The sequence below is a fragment of the Rhipicephalus microplus genome, chromosome 9 (genome assembly GCF_043290135.1).
Source record: "Rhipicephalus microplus isolate Deutch F79 chromosome 9, USDA_Rmic, whole genome shotgun sequence".
Lineage (NCBI taxonomy): Eukaryota > Metazoa > Arthropoda > Arachnida > Ixodida > Ixodidae > Rhipicephalus > Rhipicephalus microplus.
Window position 1 is genome coordinate 39,377,742 of NC_134708.1, and position 24,132 is coordinate 39,401,873.

Sequence of the window (24,132 nt, forward strand, 5' to 3'; positions counted from 1 at the left end):
TTTATTAGATCAAGGGCTTGGTTTAATTGATTGATTGATTTGTGGGGTTTAACGTCCCAAAACCACCATATGATTACGAGAGACGCCGTAGTGGAGGGCTCCGGAAATTTTGACCACCTGGGGTTCTTTAACGTGCACCCAAATCTGAGCACACGGGCCTACAACATTTCCGCCTCCATCGGAAATGCAGCCGCCGCAGCCGGGATTCGAACCCGCGACCTGCGGGTCAGCAGCCGAGTACCTTAGCCACTAGACCACCACGGCGGGGCGGGCTTGGTTTAAATTCATGGCTGTGCGACATCCGCATTTTTAGCTTGGGTTGAAATGCGAAAAGGTCCTTGTACTTAACATTTAACTGTATGTTAAATAGCCCTATGTGGTTAAAACTTAGGTGTATTCAACGGCTACCACCTACATGTGTGTGTGTGTGTGTGTGTGTGTGTGTGTGTGTGTGTGTGTGTGTGTGTGTGTGTGTGTGTGTGTGTGTGTGTGTGTGTGTGTGTGTGTGTGTGTGTGTGTGTGTGTGTGTGTGTGTGTGTGTGTGTGTGTGTGTGTGTGTGTTCCAGTTATTTTTGTTATACTGTCACAAGCTCCTCTTCTCCTTTCATTATTCTACAGCACTTTCTCCCCTTCCCAAGTACAAGGTTGCAAACTGGAGCCTTCCTATGGTTAACCTCCCTGTCTTTGCCTTATATTTCCCTAAAGCACACATGCCCGGCCTGCTCAGTCTCGAGTGAACATCGTGCTTGATCAAATAATTTCACTTCGTATTGCGCACGTTTCATTGCGCAGGCGGTGATACAGACGTGTAGCAGCAAAGTGCGAAGTCCTGATATGTTCGACGCCGAGTGCTATAATTGTGCGCGTGTTCTACGAATAAATAAATGGCTTGGAGGAGATGGCGCCTGTAGGAAAGGTGAGAGAGAAACCACTCTCGTCTTGGAACTCCGAGGTGCGTCGGGGCCCCTATAAAAGACGCAGTGTGTGTCACCCACACACATAGGTCAGGTAACGCTTCCAGCTGTGATAAACATTCTCGAGAATACTGAACTCCGCGGCTGCGCCCTATTTTCTTTCGCGCACTATCGTAACAGTCTCACGATGCGATACTCGTCGGCCGCGCTTCTCTTTCAAGAGGGCCAACTGTAGGAAACTCGCCTCCTCAATCTTTCTTCTTTTCTTCTATTACTTCAACTTCTTTGCTCTTACCGGGTAATTCTTGTCGCTCTCATTTCGGAGTGAGAAATCTCTCGCTTCGCTTCGAAAATTTTCATCGAAAACCTGGTTACCAGTCGTACCACATGCCTAACTTTAAAGGGGGGAGGGGGGTTATATTTTTTTCTTATCTTCTATCCATCTTTCTTCTTCTGATTTTGCGGCTGCGTAAATCTAATCCCGTTTGGAGCAAACTAAAAAAAGACTTTTCGCGTTATCAGCACAAATTATGTACTGCGTCGCTTGAGAAAGCAAAAATAAAGGCTCCGCCTCTTCGCAGAAGACAAAGGTGAGGCAAAACTTGCCGTGAGGAGAAGCAAACTTCGGGTACGTTGGCCGAGGGCCGCGCAGCAGCACATGGGTCAATGAACACGTATGAGGCATTCACTTTCTGACTCCCTCTGCCAGGCTTTCTATTCACTGAACAAAAAATATAAACGCTGCTACGAAGAAGAAGACGAAGAACGCTCGAAATTAACGGCAACGTAAAAGGTACGATCCACAAGTGCTGATCCATCGCTGCGGAAACTTGTTTGAAGAGTTCCCAAGCTGATAATACAGCCGACGCTTGTGGCGATGGCTTCTTCTTCATCGTCTTATTCTTATTCGTCTTTGTTTTTCGTCATATTTCATTTTCCTTCATCTTCATATCTTTCTGATGCTCTCCGTGGGTTCCCGTATGGTGGAGGGAAGTTTATCGTGTGTTTGCTCTTCAGAGCCCTTTTTCTGGCAGGCGCGCAGGCTCACACTCGCTATTCGGATTAAACGGTTTCGTCCCAATGGGGGAAATGAGTTTTGGGCCGAAAGGATTAAGTAGAAAAAGATTGAAAGGTAGCTGAGAAAAAAAAACACTGAAGGTGTTTAAGAGAGTCGCTCTCTCATTAGAAAGTCGGATTATTTCTCTCGGCAGCGATTACGTCCCACCGCGCGGCTGTGTGTTTTCTTGACGCTTTCGCTGAGCTTCATTAGCATCACAGGCACGCTTACTGAGATTTTGGAAGCTCTCGCTCATCTTTTCGTTCCCCGGCTTTTTTTTTTTTTGCCGCTGTCGTTTAGTGTGGCATCCCGTGTACTGTGTTTGCGGAAGTGGCTCATTGTGGTATGCATACGTTGGAACTCTCCGAGTATCGATAGAGTACCGGGTTGTGCTTATGCGATGGCATTCGACGGAATACGGAAACATCGCGCACTTGTTTGTGCGTGGGGTAGCTTATTTGCCGTCATTTAATACTTGCACGTGTGTGTGTGTGTGTGTGTGTGTGTGTGTGTGTGTGTGTGTGTGTGTGTGTGTGTGTGTGTGTGTGTGTGTGTGTGTGTGTGTGTGTGTGTGTGTGTGTGTGTGTGTGTGTGTGTGTGTGTGTGTGTGTGTGTGTGTGTGTGTGTGTGTGTGTCAGAGAGAAAAGCGCGGTGGAATGTAACAGGGGGTGGCCCCTTACTACCTTGATATACAGTGAGCTTAAGCCAATTAAAATTAATTAATAAAAAAATTCCTTATGGCACACTTTAGAAAAAAGCGAATTTTAAAAATGTGTCGGGGCTGAGGCTGTGGAGCGTAGTTGCAATGATGTGCATTTTGAATGTTGGGCTAAAGAAATCTAAGGAAGATAGTTTTAAATAATACTTATCGCCTGCGTGGCTGAAAAATATGGTTAAATGTTAAGACAGTGGTAAAGTAGTAGTTGGTGTTTCTGTAATAAATTGTATTTGTGTGCGCACGTCCTAATTGTAGAACAAGCGCTTAGAAATCTCGTCTGTTCCACAACGGCCTATGTAACTTTAAGCTACACCGCAACACTTGGAAGTATGTTTAGTGAACTTTAGTTTAACCCTTCATAACATCCAGAACTAAAGTAATTCCTGTTAATGTGAACCTCTAGAGGGCCACTCAGATCTTCAAAAAGTTGGTGCGAAATATCCACGGGGCATTCGAGAGATCGCTGTTTTTTTTTTTCTTCGTGGAGTGGGGAACGGGGCGAGGATGTGAGAAAAGGTAATTAATGCTAGGGCTTCGTAGTCCCAGGACTTTGCCCGTCAAGTCCGTACCTTACGGAGAAGTTTATTATATCGGCTGTTTATAATATTCCCAAAGGCACACGAACGCTATGTGAGCTCTCGTTTCATAAAGGCACAGATTTCGTGCACAGTTGCCCCTCTTGGGCCCATGGCTTACTGCCAAAATGTCCTAGATAAACGTTTCTATCTCTTGATACTTCTGCTAGCTCTCGTAAACGTTTTGCATCAGTGCAGCTGTGTGTGCTTCGCGGCACGACATAGCTGTCGTGTGGCAAAAACATTGAAAAAAAAGTATTTTTGTATTAACGAAGGCCGAGAATTTTTTAGAAGGGCTTGTTTCCTTATTAAAGGCAACCTAATGAATCCACCCTACAGTTAAAGCAAGAAAAATGTAAGGTACAACAATTGCTCTGGGTAACTGTAGTGTAGTAACCATGGGGTAATTTGAAATGAGTTAAAGCGGATGAAAAAGCGGACCTTTTCGTCGGTGGGCTTCCAACCCAAAACTCTGAATGTACTCGTCTATCGCTCTGCCAGTCTAGCTACGGCGGAAGGCGCCTCTTTCGCCCACTTTGTTAAGTATTGCTGTACGTGCAAACTCTGGGAGTCTTAGCAAGCGCCACTCGTAGCCGTAGCGGTGAGTGTGGAACGCTCTTTTTTTTTTTTGCAAAGGACGTGACATTGCGCATGATTTTTACAAGAAATTTCCGGAGCCCTCCACTACGGCGTCTCTCATAATCATATAGTGGTTTTGGGACGTTAAACCTCACATACCTATCAATCGATTTCTACAAGAATACGCTGCTGACCAACAAACACTCGCATACGAACCTAAGGCATTAAGGCTGCCCGGACGAGGCCTTCGCTGTTATTGAACAATAGCGGGAAGCTTTTCGGGGTGCTCATTTCTTTGTTAGACACAACCAAACAAGTCATTTTGCTACGTATGACCTCACTACACCGGTGTACTGCGGCAAAGTCACTGGTGGTTCGCTCGAGTTTGCTGTCATACGCGCTGCCATGTTTCCTGTCTAATGTATTGCTCCGCCTGCGGATTCACGAGGTGGAATAAAATTGTCGTCCAGTTCTTTATAGCGTCGAGCTTTGGGCATAACGAGAGAGGAAAAACAATTGTTCTTTTTGTCTTTTCATTAACCTTCCACCTGGCGGGCACTATTCATTTTCTACGTGCGGTTCCCTCTTTCTTTCAATTGATGTAGCTTTTCTTCTTTTTTTGCTAGTTTTGCTTGTTATTGTTGTCATGTCGATTATCAAACATCCTCACACAGTCGGTACGCATGTCCATTCTGCGAAAACTCGTGTGCTTCCTTTTTTTTTCAATTTAAGGGACATGCAAGCGTCGCGTGTGCAATTAGTTGGTGCACGTGTGCAAGTGTGCCGTACTCAGCCGTGCGCACCGATGTTATCGTCGCACCACTCTCACTAACCGTCAGATGTCGCACACAGGCTTGGTGACGAAGGAGAAACTGTCCAAGCCCGAGTTAACCGCTACTGTTCCTGCATCGCCGATTCAGTTAGGCGTAACTAGCTTAATTTTTGTTTCAATGCAACTGTGCATCAACGTGTTCCCGTTCTCCTTCCTACTTTACCCGCCACGCCGCGATGGTCTAGTGGCTAAGCTACTCGTCTACTGGTTCGCAGGTCGCGGGATCGAATCCCGGCTGCGGCGGCTGCATTTCCGATGGAGGCGGAAATGCTGTAGGCCCGTGTGCTCAGATTTGGGTGCAACGTAAAAGAACCCCAGGGGGTTCCAAATTTCCGGAGCCCTCAAACTACGGCGTCTCTCATAACCGTATGATGGTTTCGGGACGTTAAATTCCACATATCAATCAATATCATTGCTACTTTACCCGTCCCTCATCCTACACTCGCCTCGTGCGTTAAGCTCCATCTTCACGATTTGTGTTTGTTTTTTATCGTTCCGCGACGCGGCATGGCATGCGGTACCGTGTTCTCCCGTTCCGTATTATCTCGTTTACGCTCGGCGGCCCCTTTCTTTCTACCTTCATTGCGCATGCGTCTCCCATATTGTCGCGATAAAACATACAAGAGACGCGCACGTTCTGAAAACCGCGTAATACGTACCACCCCCCCTTCCCCCAACTACCTGCCCGGATTCGTGGTGCTATCTCGGTTGCCGGCGTGTAACTCGAGAACTTAGGTCATAACGTGTTTTTCGCTAGTTTGTCCTCGTCGACCGCCAGTATGTCAACTCTCACCCTTCGTAAAAGTTCGTCATATTTTTGGGGCGGTATACTCTGCGGCCGACCGCACCGCGGTTACGCACGCGCGGCCCGCGTAAAACTGTGCTGTCGGTTAAGGTATGCATGCCGTCGCTTACACAAAGAAACCACGAGGACTGAAAAAGAGAGCGTAAAGAGGAAAGGAAGGACTCGCGGGAGAACAATAGCCGGCTCCGTTAATGCGACTCCCGGCGCGGAAGGTTTTAATGAGATAAGACTGGTAGGTGGCTCTGAGGGTGGGGAGTGGGTTGGTGGTGGTGGAATGGGGTGTTTTGTTCCTCGCCGCGTCGGTAGAACGATCCACCACTTCTTTCTGGTTCGCGGTGGTGTCACCCTGCGCAGTACTCCTCGCTGCCGCTTCGGCGCCTCTTTTGTGGCTTAAATAGCGCGTTTCCTTCGCCGCGCCCGCCTCTCTTTGCGCGAGGTGCTGGCGCTTGTCGGTTGGGGCGCTATAGATTCCGGAAGCGGCGGTGCTTTTTTTTTTTTCTGCTGGGTGTTGTCCCACGTTGATAGGCTGACGGATATATGGTGGTCTTTATGTTATGTTAACTTTCTCTCTCCCTTTCCATCTCTCTTTTTCTTTTTTTTTTCTCGCGCGCGCGTTTGTGTGCGTACGTGTGTGCAGGCTTACGTTGTGTTAGGCTTACGTTGTGTTAGGCTTACGAAGCGAATTTTAATGATGCATTGAGGACGATGCGGTGAGCCATAGAAAGAGAGAACGATAGTTCTACAATTACAGGACAACGTAACAGAATTATGCCTGCACGTGGGGACGGAAGAGAAGCGAAGGAGACTGGGTGAGTGGTGACTAACAACGGAAGTACTTGACAACGTAATACTTCCTCTTCCAAAACAACGCGCGTTCGCGCAACCGCTCCTGACAGTAGCAACTAAAGTCATCCAACGCACTTAACTCGAGGGACAAACAAAGAGCGGAAAGGGTAAAAAGAACGCGCGTGTGCTGCCATCTGTGTGGAGGTCAAGAAGAAAGGGGCATAGTCGGTGCCATGTATCTCGAAGGCCGGATAACCGCTGCTCGTCAAGAGTGGCAACCCGGATTCCAAGAGAAAGCAAGCGCGCGAGGGGAAAGTGGAAAGTTGGGAGCGCAGATGAGGTGAAGCGGTTTGCGGATATCGCGTTGCTGCAGCAAGCACAGGACTGGGGTGATTGGGAAAAACGTGGGACAAGCCTTTGCCCTGCAGTGGGCGATGTCATGTAGGCTGAAGAGGATTACGAGGTTTGCCTTCATAACGGGAAACAGCGTGGACAAACGGGACTTCAAAAACTGTCTTCCCGTATCCACAAACGCACCTCGATTCGAACTGCATCCTTCGTTTGAGTCGGGCACTGCGCCGCCGCTCGAACGAAAATGACGCTGCAGATTATCGCTGATGTGGAGGGACTCGCTGTGTCTAGAGATGGCGGTTCCATCGACCTTCTCGAGTCAGGGGGGAGCGATGAGTGAATGGGCGCTCTGAAACACGGGAGGTTCCAAGCCTTGGCGCTTTCTTGTGCCGTTTGCACCCGGTGTTCCGTGTTGTGAAGCCAAGCCGATAAGCGCAAGCCAGAGACGTAGCCAGGTAATGGTACGCCGGGCCTGTTCCTCCCCCCCCCCCCCGGAATTTATTTTCGCCATGGCGTACAGAGAAAAAAAAAAGATCATTTCTAGGCGGTGCCCTCCCGGAAACCAAGGAGGTGTCTGACCTCCCCACGAAAAATCATTCTGGCTATATACGCGCCATGCCCAAGCTGATACTCATGTGATGTTTATGTCGCGTGTGCGTGGTGGTTGTGTTGTGCTCCGAGTGTGCGACATAGTTCACGAGTGCATGAGGAGCGCATACGGTATGCGTGCAGCTGTTGCGCCGAGCTGGCTGCCTCTGTGTTTCTTTAGCTCCTTAGCGTATAGTCCTCTTCTTATTGTGCACCGGAAGTGGCTCAGTTCGCGCGCCTCTCGAAAACACAGAATATTTATGCGCCTTCGTGGGTATCGTCGCTCACGCCTATCACCGCAGACGCTCCGGGGAACCTTTCATTACGAGGAGGCAGACTTGCGTGGTACTGTGCGCAGTTTTCGAAGGTGTCGTGCAGGACAAGAAGGCTCCATTGTTTTTGCAACGTACGCACTGCTTCCTCGCGGGGGAAGCGTGTTTACTTGACCAAGGAATCGTGGCGAAAGACTTAATTCTTTGTTATTGCGGGGTTTTTTGCTGCTGTTGTTGTTTCGATGCGAAAAGAGCCTGTAGCGAGATAGGAAGACGGGACGGCGGCCAACGTGGTCGTGCCGTTGTCTCGCCACTTTATTATGAAAGGCGATGCGGCGGCTGCAGCACGATCTCTTCTCGCGTAGCTCTAGCTATGCACGAGCTGCGCGAGAGGTGTGGCGCGGTGGCCAAGAAAATGATGGTGATAATGATCATGCGCTACAAGCCTGTAAGTGTCGTCTGGCAACCCCTGCATCTCCTGTCTTCTGTGCAGCGTTTTGCGTTGTTTTTGACTGCCTCGGTATGTCGGCCGCGTTTCCGAGGTTTGTGGCCGCCAGTGCGCGTTTCTATTGCGTCGTCGCACGCCGTCGCTGTGGTTGTTATTGTCGCGAGGAACTGCCAATCGGAGAGGTCGCGCTAAGAGACCGTGTAATCAAGCGGAGCGTATCATTCTGCCGCTGCCGACTTCGAACAAGCCATGCAGTACTGCGCACCCTCTTAACGACCCAAAAGTCGCTTGTTGGATCCTTGCCCCGGCGGTCTCATTTCGATGGAGGCGAAATGGTAGATGCCCGTGTCACTGTTCGATGTCACTGCGAGTTAAACTCCTGATGGCCAGAATTTAGGGAGCCTTTGACTATGGCGTCTCTCATAATTATAGTGGTTTGGAGACGTGGAACCCCTGTTGTTATTATTATTATTATTATTATTATTATTATTATTATTATTATTATTATTATTATTATTATTATTATAATTATTATTATTATTACACCGTTTATCGCGTACAGCCGACCCGTTTGGTGAAACTGCAGTCTGGTACACTGTAAAAAATATCCGTGTTTTAACGTCGGAGCAGACCGTAGAAACTACAGAGTAACATCTGTTTCCTGAAAAATAGCGAGACTGGACGTTTAAAGCACAAACTGTGCTGCGGTTTATGGGAAACAGCAGGAGTTGCCGTAAAGCAGCAGTCGATGTTTCCGTTCTTTCGCTCCTTCCGTAAAACACCAGAAAAACGTATGTCTTCTGTACTTCAAGAACACGCTTCCGTGATTTGTGTGCACGGCGACATACTGGCTGAACTTTGACCATTCCCCCCGTTCGACAATGATACAGTGAACTAGAACAGAAAGTTAAGCGACAGCCATGGGCAATGCCTTGAGAGAGCTGTCGGCGACATACTGGCTGAACTTTGACCATTCCCCCCGTTCGACAATGATACAGTGAACTAGAACAGAAAATTAAGCGATAGCCATGGACAATGCCTTGAGAGAGCTATCGTGGCGGGTGGCTAACGTATACATACAGCGGCAACGCTGCAGTCGCCGACTAAGATGAGGCGTCCCACAGTGTGTAAGGAATGCGCAGATTCGCATTGTACGCTCATGGAAAGTCAGAAAACGAAGACGGAAAGTGTGATAACTGGGCAGGCTTTGATGAGGAAATTAAGCTTAGAGCAACATTGGGTTCGAAGATAGACTAAGAAATACGAGAGAATGAGGAAGAGAAACTGTTCATTAACTCACAATGGAGAAAAAGAGCTGCATGCAGGATCACTGGAAAGTGCCAGTATGGATACATATATATATTCGGAGAGGCGGAGAAGGATAGCAGCGGTAAAAAAGAAAAAGAGAACGTTTCAGAGTTTTTACCGATTAAGGAAGAGGATAATTACAGCATTATGATACTTCACCGCAAGGGAAGCTAAATTTACTATTAGTAGCGAAGTCGGGTTGCCATAAAAAGTTATAAAGCGAGACGATATGGTGGGCCAGCCTTCGTTAGTGTGGTCACACTGACGAAGGCTGGCCCATCAGCCGAAACATTTGTAATTAGTAAAGGTGTTTCGGCGTACGTCGTGCTTTTTCGCTTCCGATATATATATATATATATATATATATATATATATATATATATATATATATATATATATATATATATATATATATATATATATATATATATATATATATATATATATATATATATATATATATATATATATATATATATATATATATATATATATCGTCGAAAGGCGCTGCACTTCGTTTTCAATCTTGCAAGATTGAAAGCGAACAGGTACTTGTACTGCGTCTATGAGACTTTATTGACAAAAGATAGTGAAAAAAAAACATACCCGTCCAAGAATCCCTGCATATATGTGAATCTTGATGGTGTGCATAATAGTTTACGTTTTTTTTTTTTTCGTCACATCGTGAGAATGCACGACACACAGAAGAAGAGACAGTGTACATGTTCTCCTATTTTCGTTCCTTTTTTTTTTCGTGCTTGCAAGCCTTGACTTGTTTAGTGAGAGCAATCCTATAATCGTAGCTGCGTTGTATAGTTGGCACACCAATTAACACGCAGTCAATGAAACACAGTAATGAAGTGTATTTTAAAAGGGTGCGGTTTGCTGTTTCTTTGTATGAACTCGTTGTTTTCACGCTGTTTCGCACCGTCAAGCCTACCATGCAAGCTCAAGCCCAATAATAAAATTTGGAAGGCTCGGGGAAACGTTTGTTCTTTTTATGAATTCATGAGTCTACTCGGTGAACACCGACGGCGACTTCACTTCGTCACCGAAGAATTCATCGGTTGTTGAATGGTTCTCACTACCTGCGACGAGAACATCGATTCTTCAGAACTATTTCCCTTTACACCACTTTTCCTGAATAACCGATAAATTTTTTGCACCACCATAGCTCTTCCCAACCACAACAGGCCAAAAGAAAAAAAAATGCGTTGATGGTCACACAAAATAACACGACTGCTGCGGTGTGTCCGGCCATCACTGCCCAATAGAATGGGTGCAAGATAGCATCGGTGCATCGTGGTGTCGGCTAGAATACAAAAACAAATTGTAGGCAGGCGCTAAAGTAGTCAGTTTGCCCCAAAGGGAGCGTCGCGAGTTCGATTAAAAGCCGCACCACCCGCCGGTGCCGTTTCAGCTGAGCGCCTCCCTTCGTAGCCTAAGAGGGCGCTACGAGCGTCGTGTACATCAGTCACGGCTGCATCTGCTCCCACAAAAACGCCGGATTGCCCCGGAACTTCTCTTCCTGCCTCCAAGATTCCTGTGCGCAAGGTCAGTAAAGCTGCTAAGACTCTTTTGCAACCAAAATCTTCGGGACTTAAAGCACAGAAGCGAAAAAAACCCCACAACGAGGACGCGCCCGGGGTACGTTCAAGGCTAGGCCTAACAAAGCACCCGCGCCGACCCAACACTGGCGCGGGCGCAACGCCGGCTACTAGTGACCCCAATGCCGAAGTGCCCATGATGCTGTCCGCGTTCGACATGGACACCACACCACCTTTGAGTGCAACAGACAAAGCACACGTGTTTTCCATGCCTGCACCGCTTGCAAGTCATACGTTCATTACTACAAAAATAGGTGTAGGAGACGACAGGGGCAGGAACTATCACTTGGCTGTGTGTAAACTTATTTTGCCATATTTGGCGGAATCTGAGTGACAGCCGTGAGGTACGATTGGTGCTCGCATTTTGCATGCAGGTTGTGTTGCATCTTGTTATTGATTTACGTGCTCAGGACCAAGTAGTGCTAGCAGTTCATTTGTTTGGTTCCTCACTTGTCAAGTTTTTTGGCGCACTCTTCACTTGTTCAGCTCAGTGGTCTCTGGCACCCTACGTGGTCAAGGCAGGCGGCTATTGTCAGAGCTCTCTCACCTTCCTGCGAAGTCCATCACCTGGCACACATCACAATCAGGTAGGCATTTATTTCACCGTTATCGATCATTACCTATCTTATAAACAGTTATAAGGTGCACTCGCATGCCACAGCTCATACGAGCTAGGCATGTAACATGTCTGTCGCTATTATAAGGTGAATAATGAAACACGTGTTTGCCATGCTTGCATCGCTCATACATACCTTATTACTAAATTAGGCACAGAAAACAGTAGGGGTAGCAACGGTAACATTACTGTGCGTAGGCATATTTCAGTGCATTTTGTGGATTTTTAGTGTCGGCTATGAGGTACGACCATAGTGCTCGCACGCTGTGTTGCACCTTTATTGAGTTGCGCATGCAGGAAGCAGTACAGTGAACAGTTTAATTCTTCGGAATTATATGAAGCATTGCTTGCACTCAGCAATAACGGCATTTTTCCTTTGTTAGTGTCACTTAATTGTATTATTGTGGTGAAGCCTGCTGTTGAGTTGCATCTTTGTAGTTTGAGGATGTCACAGGTCTGTTTGTGCACGCACTCATTAGTGATCTCCTCGGTGCCCATGCACATGGCTGTTATAAGGTGCACTTGTAAGCCGGATCAGCAGGAGTCTGCTGTCACGTACACACCAGGCGTGTACGTGTCTTTGTCGTCTTATCGAGCGCAGACAAAGCACTCGTGTTTTCCATGCCTGCATCGCTTGCAAGTCATACGTCCATTACTACAAAAATAGGTGTAGGAGACGACAGGGGCAGCAACTGTCACTTGGCTGTGTGTAAACTTATTTTGCCGTACTTGGCGGAATTTGAGTGACAGCCGTGAGGTACGATTGGTGCTCGCATTTTGCATGCAGGTTGTGTTGCATCTTGTTATTGATTTACGTGCTCAGGACCAAGTAGTGCTAGCAGTTCATTTGTTTGGTTCCTCACTTGTCAAGTTTTTTGGCGCACTCTTCACTTGTTCAGCTCAGTGGTCTCTGGCACCCTACGTGGTCAAGGCAGGCGGCTATTGTCAGAGCTCTCTCACCTTCCTGCGAAGTCCATCACCTGGCACACATCACAATCAGGTAGGCATTTATTTCACCGTTATCGATCATTACCTATCTTATAAACAGTTATAAGGTGCACTCGCATGCCACAGCTCATACGAGCTAGGCATGTAACATGTCTGTCGCTATTATAAGGTGAATAATGAAACACGTGTTTGCCATGCTTGCATCGCTCATACATACCTTATTACTAAATTAGGCACAGAAAACAGTAGGGGTAGCAACGGTAACATTACTGTGCGTAGGCATATTTCAGTGCATTTTGTGGATTTTTAGTGTCGGCTATGAGGTACGACCATAGTGCTCGCACGCTGTGTTGCACCTTTATTGAGTTGCGCATGCAGGAAGCAGTACAGTGAACAGTTTAATTCTTCGGAATTATATGAAGCATTGCTTGCACTCAGCAATAACGGCATTTTTCCTTTGTTAGTGTCACTTAATTGTATTATTGTGGTGAAGCCTGCTGTTGAGTTGCATCTTTGTAGTTTGAGGATGTCACAGGTCAGTTTGTGCACGCACTCATTAGTGATCTCCTCGGTGCCCATGCACATGGCTGTTATAAGGTGCACTTGTAAGCCGGATCAGCAGGAGTCTGCTGTCACGTACACACCAGGCGTGTACGTGTCTTTGTCGTCTTATCGAGCGCAGACAAAGCACTCGTGTTTTCCATGCCTGCATCGCTTGCAAGTCATACGTCCATTACTACAAAAATAGGTGTAGGAGACGACAGGGGCAGCAACTGTCACTTGGCTGTGTGTAAACTTATTTTGCCGTACTTGGCGGAATTTGAGTGACAGCCGTGAGGTACGATTGGCGCTCGCATTTCGCATGCATGTTCTGTTGTGTCTATTGATTTGCGTGCTCAGCAGTTCATTTCTTTGGAATTGCACGACACATTGCTTACACCCGACAACATTGCGAATTTGCACGTCACTTAGCCATACTACTGCTTAACTGCAGCTAATCCAGCATGGGAGTCCTTGTGTGTACCCAAGAAGTTGGTGTATGGCAACAGAATCAAGCGATCGCATATGCGAAGTTTTGGGTGCCCTATCTTGAAGCCACCCATTTCCATCTCTTGCGCGTACTACTGGCAGGCTACGGTGCAATTCATACTTGGTATCAACTGTTTGATTAGTCAATATATCACAAAAAGCTTTAAGTAATTGTTTAAAGTAATTATGTTTCAAGCTAAAATTTTAAAGTAATTGTATTCAATATTGGACCTGGCTGCACTTGAGAGGCTGAAGCTGCTTTCACATATGTGCAAGATATGAACATCTGTTGTCAACATTAGCGATATAATGGATAGCATTACTTAAGTTGTGAACATGTGTAATGTTGGAGCATATGCTAAGCTCACTTTTGACTGCACATTCAGGAATAGCCTTTTAAGAGACCCAAGTTGCGCAAGTATGGGTGCAGTTTTCTGTAGAATTTGTGCAGTTAATGTTACAGTCTCCGTCATTATTTCTTTTCCTTGCGCCGCCTGCTTCAACTTAGTTTAAACATTTGTAGCAGGTCAAGAATATTTATATTCACTGTGCTCTTATATAGAGGACTGCTTAAAAAGCATTGGCTAATGTTCATATGAAATTGAACATAACCTGACATGCTAACCAGATATTGGAATGATTCTACTATTGTAGACTGTAAGGTATTATTACCATTGTAGCAGTGTTTTTATTATAAAATTGGGCGGTCTGAAAAAGTGCACAAGCCAGTGAATGTAATTTAGCAAAATAAGTGCTCTACCTTCATTGCAGCCATAACATCAATGAAGAATGCCCACTTGCCGGCATTGCGCACAGACATTTTCAACATTGACCGACTACTTCGAGCACTACCACTATCACAGCAGTGTGTTGGGCGGTGCCCTTTGCCCTTGTGAGCCTTGTGGAGCTTTGTTTAAAAACTATCAGAGCCTAAGAAGTCACGTCTTCAGACATCACAAGAAGCGATGCAGCAAACAGACTGATGATGCGTTTGTCTGCTCTGTGTTGTCATGCGGGGCGAGTGTGCCTACTCGCACGGAGCTTCTTGGTCACATAGCTGCCCATCTGGAGAGTGGAATTGATGCTGTTATGTGTCCTTTTGTGGGTTGTGGTAGTGTGCTGAGGTCAGCAGGTTCCTTCAGAACACATGTTTCAAGGTATCACCGGGGCAAAACTGCAACACAGTGCACGGAAGTACCTGAAATTGAATCCAGTTCAGATCAAGAGCACAGTAGCACACCCCCTGCTGATGTTGGAGATAACTGTGAAAGGGAGTCTGGTTGTGACAGCGATTTGCCGCTGAACCCCTTTTTTTTTTTATAGTGATGTCATAATCGTGGAGTGCACGCCATTTTCCTGCTCATATGCTTTGGTGTTTACAAAAACAAAAGGAGCCTTTTTTATTTTGCAAACAAAATCTGTTGCAATCAATGCTCTATCTCGTCCACTTCTTTTTTTCTTGTCTATGTGGTTTACGTCCCTACCTTTCTTCAGCCTGAACCTACTAGCCAACAACATGTTCTAGTAAGCTGGTGCAGTAGTTTCAGGGTGGTATTCCCCACCAGTCTGTTTTTTGTCTTCTTTTTTTGGCGTGTCACAGCTGTTGCACTCAATTGTAGGGTGGTAATATAGTTCTACATTTCAATCAGTTTTCACTTTAATATCTCTACAGATGAATTCATCTATTATCAAGTAACTGTTATTTACTTTGATTTTTGGAATAATTGCAGGAAATCTTCCAGGAGAGGATGGCGGCCTGTGCGCCTGCATTATTTCAGATGATGGAGGAGGCGCCGACGAAACATACTATGGAACTGGTGGTGCGCGTGAGAGACGAAGGACAAAGAGAAAAAGCAGTCCAGGTAGCTGTGCTACCATTCCTCTGCGCGCATTTTAAGGAAGACAAGAACTACCTTTACCAAGTATTTGAAGTAAGTTTCACTTTGTTGCATTATGTTAGTACAAAACTGGACAGTAACATCTTTTCAGAAAGTGATGTATTGGTTTGTTGAGAACAGCTTTAGGTTCTAGATTTTATAGAATACAGTCGATCCCGGGTATATCAAACTATGATATATCGAATTATTGGCTATATCAAAAAGTTGAGAGATCCCCTTGAATTTCCCATGCAAAAATACGGGACTGCTGTACACATCTATCGAACTCACGCACAGCAGAACATCCGCTAAATTGAACTCTGAGCCACGCTAAAGCCCACAAATTGCATTTTTCCTAACAAATAATGATCATTTATAGCCACAATTCGACAAGTTCCGATCCCTTTTCGCGTGCAAGTGACTAAAAGGGGGTGCTGAAAAGTGAAACATTGAAACTCCATCTTGCTGATCTAGCTCGTTGCACAGCACTTGTGAGTGCACCGGTATGCTTGATGTGCGATCTGCAGGTTTTAACGTGGGGGCATGGTGATGACCGAGGGCACCAAAACGAAGTGGAATGACTTAAGGAAGTTTAGTGATCTCATTGCGATGTTCGCATTCAATCGTGTATGATGGCATGTGGGACTGAAAAGCGTGGCCTTCGAGATGTGCAACTTCATGAGGTATTTTGGTGCTTCCGGTTTTAGAACGCTCATTTCGGAGGCTACGCTTTTTTCTAGCTTTCCGCACCAAAGCAACAGCTGTCGGTTACAAAATGACAAAGCCACAAGTGACATCGCTATCACCAACATGCTGACGGTGGGAGCTTGCTCGTTTGTGGGCAGCATCGCCTTTTGTGGCTTGTGGACCTGTGTACTTCTCGCCTCGTTACTGATAAATCATCATTTGGAAGTCGGCGCTACACATTGATACGCTCGTAGCGATAAAAATCATGGCTGGTGCTAGGAGCGACCTCAAGTAAAGCACAGTCGTGAACTGTTTCTTTGCGGGCTTTGTGCCAGGTGACGACTTTGAGTGCGTCATGACTGCTGTCAAGGGCGTACAATGCCTCAGTAAATTCTATGCCTTGTTAGTGTTTTCGGGCACCATCTCGGACAGCGAGCGGCTTCATTGGAGCAGAAGACGACGTCGCTGGTTCTGACTGCATGGATGCCGAGATGATGCCCAATGTTGACGGTGCCGTGGAATTATTGCTTTCGCCACCAACGCTCTACGGAGCTTACATTGGCATTCAGTGCCACTCAGCGCTGTTGTGGCCGAATGAGCTGAATTTGCTTACTTGGAAGGGTCCAGTGATATTGAGGACAACTGAAACTTGGTGGCACGCAAAAAGAGAGAAAAGTTTACAGACTATTTTCAAGTGAAATGAAGTGCGATAACTTGCAAAAGTAGATGTTCAGGCCTTGTTCTTTATCATATTGTGAGAGAATCATTCTTTAAGTGCTTGTTAGGATTTCAAAAAACTGTTTTTAGGTCTGAGATGCTCTAATTTATGCCTTAAATACACATATTTTGTGTTTCGACTCATCGATATATTGAACTACATATATCGCGATCCCCTTCGAGTTCAATATATCTGGGATCGACTGAATGCTGTGCAGGTTTTTAGCACAAAACAATAGCTTTTTCAGTTGAATTTTGTGAAAAAAGCTGCTTTTGTATAAAGGAAAATTAAACTTTGACTGCTGAAATCAGTTTTCTTCTAATTTCACAATTTCTGAACTTTGAGCAGACTTAACTTTTTTACACTTCTTAATCGATGTATTTTCTTCCCATAAAGAACAAGTGCAATGCTACCGTATGAGAATTTAGTGACCGCTGCAGCAAAATTTTTTGACAGAACAAATATGCTAAACATCCAAAAATACCTAATTCATGAATTGCTGGACACAAGTTAAAAGGAGGATAGTGTAGCTTTGCATATCTTTTGCCTTTGTGCTTCATTTTAAGGTAATTTTGGTGGCTTTGTACAGCAGCATTATTCATTAAAATTACACCGGAACACGCGCTTTGTCACAAGTATCAGCATTTGAAGATAGTGTAAAAAAAAGGCAATTTTCAATTTTTTTGTGGAACTTACTTTGGTTATCCGCATTGTGTCGTAGTCACAAAAATGTTCTGAAAAAAAAAATACACTGCCCTTGAGCCAACAGTTAGTGCGGGCAGGTGCCATTGTTTCATCAGAGCCACTAGGATAGGGAGTGAAGTCCCCAAGCATCCGACTATAAAGTTCACAGAGTGAATGAGAAGGAACGTAGCGCTGTGAAAAGTGAGACTTCATGCAACAAAAACTGTGTTGGGGCATGGTGCACGCATGGTGAACCACAGTGCACAAACTTGGTTTACTAGCCTTTTTCAGGCTCAATGGGAAAAAAAGTGTTTGTGTGCAATCAGAGTGCTCCACATGCACAAAGCATTAGTTTTTTGCAATGCACTGCAGAACAATGTTTCTCGTCACTTTGGCTGTAGTGCCTCATTACGACGCAGTGAGGAGGGCACTAAGAATGGGAATAGGCCAGAGTTGTTGCAAGATGTTGCTCACTTTGTCCCTTGCTGTCGCACATGCAAAATAATTTTAAGCAATACTATCACCACTAACATTGATATATTGACCTGCAATCATTCAGAGTTGTCTATGATGTTGCTGTAATCCAAAGAGAAAAATGAATCAAAATGTGAGCAGGTTTTTTTGCGTGCTCGCTATCCATTCTACTTTGCTCTAAAATTGTTCCAAGTTTCAAGGCTCCTAGGTAGGTAATTTGTACTTGGTGCACACAGCCTGCAATAGACCAGGAACCATGGTGGAAAACGGAATTGCAGGGATCGCATCTCTGATTTATATATTGGAATGGCCGCAACTGTACATATCTCTTTGTGCTTTTGTGTACATGGGATATTTTTGCTCATCCAGGAGGGAACAAGCATCACTGAAAAGCTTGCCGAGTTGCCATCAACGCCTACAATCATTGCACTGGGTGAGTTCCCTTGTCGATATCATTATGTGTTGATTGTTGTGCGAGGAGGTCAAGTAAATTGATGACATTTTACAACATGAGTGTGAGCCTAACTCCAGCTACAAGGTGCAGTAGATACTTATACACTTAAATAACAGATGTTGTCGGAGGAGAAGAGTGGAAGATGAGGGCAGACCTGCAACTGGGTTTTATTCAGTACACTCATGCAGGGAACCTGCGTTCATTCTGATAGTCTGAGTGAAGTATCACAGACACAATCATTGCTTTTGTTCATTAGGAAAAAAGCCTAGGCAAGCTCAAGTGCCATTGGGTCACAACTGCATCTCAATTCTTGTCTTTGCCAGTAAAGTCTGCCATGGTTTACTAAAAGTAAACAATTCGTATGCATTTAAGTTGGGCAGGTGAGAACCTTGTCTGGTCTTTATCAAGGGCTGGTGTTCCCTACATCATTCATTTATACATTGACCTGTATGACCAATGTTAACATTCCTCCATGTCTGAGTGACTTCGTTATCCTACTTGACGAGCGCACGTCGAACTCAGTGGGGTGGCACTTAGTGCAATCTTGCACACCTCATAGAGGCAATGCGGGGTCTTAGCATTTACCTTGAACGGCACAGAAGAGTAACCTTCACCCACAAACTAGCTCACCAGACAAAATGCTGTGCTTTAATATTAACCCAACTTTAACATCAGATCATACATTCTGAACATATTTACCACGAGCATGTGAAGACTTATTTTATGATTGTGCGTATTCGAAGACTGAAAAAGGCCATTGCACATTTTTTCAAAGGAAGCCTTGGAAAAATTTTGGGAGCGTACAAACCACTAGTAGGGTGTGTAAAATTGCACTAAGTGCCACACCTTTTAGTTTGTTAGTTGCTTATCAAACCAGGAGGAATGTTTACATCAATCAAACAGGCCAATATATATATGAACGGCGCAGGGAACACAAGTTGTTGATTCCTGACAAGGGTCTTATCTGCCTCTGACTTCAGTGAAAGTCCATTGATTACTTGTCAGAAACTATGACAGCCATTACTGGCAAGAATGAAATTCGGAGATGCAGCCTTGACCAATTGGCTCCTAAGCTTGCTGAGGTCTTCTTTTTTTTTTTCAGGAGGAAAATGATTGGGCCAGCGTATTTGGCTCAGATTGTACAAGAATTAATGCAAGTCTATGATGCATAGATGAGGAATTTGCAGACTGTAGCGTGTAACCATACGTGTTCTAAATGAAGCCCATTGACGAGTCTGTACCCATCCTTGTGCTCTTCTCATATGTTTCATTTGAACCACACCTTGATAACCTTAAAGGGCTCCAACACGAAAAAGGGCAGCAGGTGCGAAGGTGGCCAGAAGTCTCGCACAAGTGTGCACACAAAGATAATGAAGTTGGCCCAGAAGCTGCGTTTCAATCAGTGAAAGTGTGAGCATGAATCATACACATTTTCTGATGATATCCGGTTATTAGAGCTGAATATTATCTTGATTGTGGCTTTGCATTTTCAATTTAATTTGTTTGTAAGTATTATGAGCCTGGCGTTTTCTTTTTTTTTGTCCTTCGGAGTGTAGTCAAAATATACTGCTATTATTTCACAAGAGCCAGCACATGAAAATGCACTCTCAATTGAGATTTCTATATACTGTGAATTGTGCCAAGGACATATAGTATGTTGTGAAAAGAGAAAAATGGAAGGTTTGGCCTTAATTTTATCCTAGTTATCAATCTCACTGATGCTTCGTTAAAGAACCCCAGGTGGTCGAAATTTCCGGAGCCCTCCACTACAGCGTTTCTCATAACCATATGTGGTTTTAGGACATTAAACCCCATATATCTATCTAATCTCACTGATGCTTATGTTAAACAGGGTTTGGAAATTCATTCATCTAAACCAAGGGCATACACAGAACTTTTTAGGGGGAGGGGGCCCTTTTTGATCTGAACCAGAGGTCTGGGCAGGCAAATGGTAATTTTGCGCTAAGTATTTCATGGAGAAAAAAGTTTGGGGGGAAGGAGGGGAGAGGCACGGGCCCGGTGTGCCACCGCCTGGCTACGAATAAGTGTAGTGTATATTCACATGATGTTTCTTAGTTCAGGTCAAGCTCTTTCAGTTTTTTTACAGGATCCTCAACCCCCCCCCCCTCCCACCTCAGCATAGTGAAAAAAAACATTCTGTGATCAATAAACAGTGCTTAAAAAATTTCACTAAAGCTGCTGCTTGGGCGAGTTGGTTCATGATTAAAATATGTGCCGTCTTTTTTTGCGCTGGTAAATCTATATTAAGAAAGTTCAGCCATAATTTGTAGCTATATGTGGCACATAGAGCTTAACAGCAGAATGCAAAGTTGAAAATCAGTATAGGTATTCACCCGTGCATTCTGCTATACAATAGCAACAAATATTTCTGAAAATGTAACTGCTCATTCTGAGCATGATCAGAGCCAGTGGGAAACTTCTCAGGAGCGCCGGGCAGGCCCTATACATCCTGTGCATTTTTGCTGATTTTAGGTAGTTTTCTCAGTGACTAAAAGGGATATTCATATAATCCATACATCATTTTCTTCCAAACTTTTTGCTCTTTTAACTTCATAATATAGAATTTTTGTGAATTTTTTACCACTAGAGCTTGACTTTTGAGTTAATTGGCATCTATGAAAATTTGTAACACAATAACGGTAAAGTGCATAGCTTCTATTTTGCTTCAGTAGCTGTATACAAAAAAAATAATCAACTGGTTATCTTAAAATACATGGGAAATAATGGTAGCTAAGTAATAAAAAACTGTTTTGAGATATGGAATAAAGTTCAAAAACAGGTGAAAAGTGATCGCACTGTCAGAAACACTGTTCAATTATTTTGTTTAGTAGTTACAAGCTTGGTAATCACTGCCAAAGTCAATTTTTCGCCGTGGAGCCTCTCGCAATGCTTGTCTTGTTTTTTTTTTTTTGTGAGATGTCATTCAGCTCTATCTGCAACGTATCGTCAAGTGTGGTCAACGATTTCCAGCAAATTCATTGTAGTTTGGCCAAGCTTCAATCCTATCTCAGAATAGAGGCTCGTGTGATACTACCATTATTAAATGCAAAAAAAATATTCAATGTCGCCATTTCTAGGACTCTCACCCTAAACAAAGAAAGGAAAGATTCTGTGACTCAATTCCCATTAACTCAACACTTACACTGAGTCGTTCTCACACATTGTTATTCAGTTGCATCAGAAATATTAGTCCATGTCCATTAGAGCATACCCGTTGTCCCCATGTATATACGTGATTCACCTCGAAAGATGCTGAAAAGGCTGGGAGGTTTAACAATAAAGAGCTTGCTGGTTCAGCACCTCAGTACGTCACAGGGATTTATTCACATTAACAAGAAAACTGTACGGGCTTCAACGAAATTTACACTTCCTCAGAACCTTCTTTACCCCCAGCATCTAAGGTTATCGACAAGCACGGCAAATGCAAGGTGTAATGATGCTAGGAGCTGAAAGTGTTCCAACCTATGTATTCTGAAGGCGGATTGTGAATACAAAGGTGCACAGTGTCTTCGGACTGCTTTAGAAGTTACCCGACAATCTTCTATACACAGCTGACTCTAGACAAGCATTTTGACTTTTGTACGTCAGAAAATTAGGCCGTAAGCATAGAGCGAATGCAAGGGGCTTGCACTAGAGTGTGTTTTCACTGGCTACTTCCTTTTGGAAAAACTGGTTTTGAGCCACCAAAAATGCTGTTTATGAAAAGCACGAATGTGGATGCACAAAGGGACACCCCTCCCCAAATTGCAAAGAAAACAAAGCGATTTTTTTTTTCACATTTTGCTCTACCACGTGCCCCTACTTTTTGTATCAAGGGCCATATACATACACAGAGAAGGCATTATAAAGTGTGTGTAAGTTGCTTCTTGCATTCATTTGATCACTTGTTTTTCACATTCTTTTCAGGCATAAACATGCTGAAGTGATGAAGAATGGTGATGTAGCAAGCTACAGCACATGTATTATATGTAAATAAATTCATCTGTGTTTTGTTAATGTTGCATTATTATTTATATGGTATGCAGCAGCAGGGGTGGTTTACACACACACAGTACATAAAGACTGCATTAGTGTAGGTTGAAACAGTACATAAAATTGGACATAAAACTCAATCATGAGAATCTACAGGCAGCCACATAAACATTCCATTCCATCCCGTAAAACATCGGCTTTTCGACAGTACTGGTCAACAAAAGCTTGTGTTAGTTTTTCACAAATTAAGTTACTACCAAAACTAAGTTTATTTTATGCTCAGTGAAACAACTCTTTCCTTCAAGGCAAAGAAACTACACAAAACCTTAGTCAAGCACAGAAAAGCCATTAAACGAAACCAGGTGTTTTACTGAAGCTTCTGTTTTCATTAATAATAACGGAATAATTTACAGCCAGACTGCTCTACAGCGATCTCCGTTTATTCCTCCTCTAAATACAGCAAATTCTGTATTCCTACAAACAGAGTCATGATGTGTTTGAGATAACAGATTTGCTGTGTTTGGGATAACAGATTTGCTGTGTTTGGAATAACAGATCTGCTGTGTTTGGAATAACAGATTTGCTGTGTTTGGGTTAACAGATTTGCTGTGTTTGGGTTGACAGATTTGCTGTGTTTGGGTTGACAGATTTGCTGTGTTTGGGTTAACAGATTTGCTGTGTTTGAAATAACAGATCTGCTGTGTTCAGGAATACAGATATGATGTGAAAGAGAATACGGAAAAATGTATAATAGAGACTTCGTGATACGGAGCCTGCTGTTACTCATTTACAGAATGCCTCCGGCAACGATTTACCAGCAGCTTTTGCTGTGTACCGAGACATTTTTTTTTACAGTGTACATACGCAGCAGCCCCGCCGTTGTTCCAGCCGCCCTACAGCAGCGCCGCCGCTAGCCGTGTTTCACTGGCCCCTTTCAGCACTTCCTGCAGTCCTGATGACGTCGCTCCTCCTAACGAGCTCCCCAGAGAAGCGCGCAAATAAACCGGCACGAGAGAAAATTATGGCCGCTACGTCACGGCCGATACACACCGAGAAGCGAAGGACGGAGACGAGAAAGAGCGGGAGAAAACAAGAGGTGTATACGCTGGCGCTACTTGTGCGCAGTGGATGGATGAACATACACATATACGCTCCCCCCCCCCCCTTCCCCCCGCTTTCTGTTGCTGCTGCCGCTGCCCGTTGGAGCCACAGCCCGAAATAGCGACACGCGTGGGGCGTGGGCCACGAGCGCTCACAACACACACGCACATTGGGGAGCACTGATGCACCTCCTCCCTCCTCTTTCAGGCCCACGGCCGATGACGGACGGACAGGATGACCCTAATGACACACCGGGCACAGCACACCAGGCTCTCCGATGCGGCTAATTCGGCCACTCAACGCTGCCCACTGTTGCGGACGAAAAGGGGTGTCTGACACCTCGCACTGATCGGTCCATGTAGTTAGTTACGTCCTGTGCAATAAGCAGTGCCTTAAAATGATGTTCCCCTGCCAGTCATTTTATATACGCAACGACGCGACACGCTTGGCAAGATTCTGCCGGCAAATCGTTACGTAACGATCGGGCCATCGTAAAAGCGGGATCTGTAACCTTGACAAGTTGTCCGCTACAAGTGTTCGTTAAACGAGTCCCCGTTTAATATAAATACAAAACAGTGGGGATGCAACGCATCGCTCTAGCTGCCGAACGAAATCAAGACATGTATTTTTTTTTTACTGGGAAACACTTTAAACTTCGCGAAGATTTCTATCGTCGTGAGCATGTAAGCGATTCAACCGCTTTATAGGTGG

General features: G+C 44.8%; 1 protein-coding gene across 1 annotated transcript in view; it reads left to right on the plus strand.

Annotated features, from left to right (window-relative positions):
- Positions 1-22,344, plus strand: part of mib1 (E3 ubiquitin-protein ligase mind bomb 1) — a 482,913-nt gene extending 460,569 nt beyond the window's left edge. The window contains exons 13-17 of the mRNA XM_075873460.1: positions 11,327-11,427; positions 12,356-12,456; positions 15,164-15,364; positions 18,243-18,306; positions 22,255-22,344. Of these exons, the coding sequence (XP_075729575.1) occupies positions 11,327-11,427; positions 12,356-12,456; positions 15,164-15,364; positions 18,243-18,306; positions 22,255-22,274 (487 nt within the window). The 3' untranslated portion in view covers positions 22,275-22,344. The remainder of the gene's footprint in view (positions 1-11,326; positions 11,428-12,355; positions 12,457-15,163; positions 15,365-18,242; positions 18,307-22,254) is intronic.
- The last annotated feature ends 1,788 nt before the right edge of the window (positions 22,345-24,132 follow it).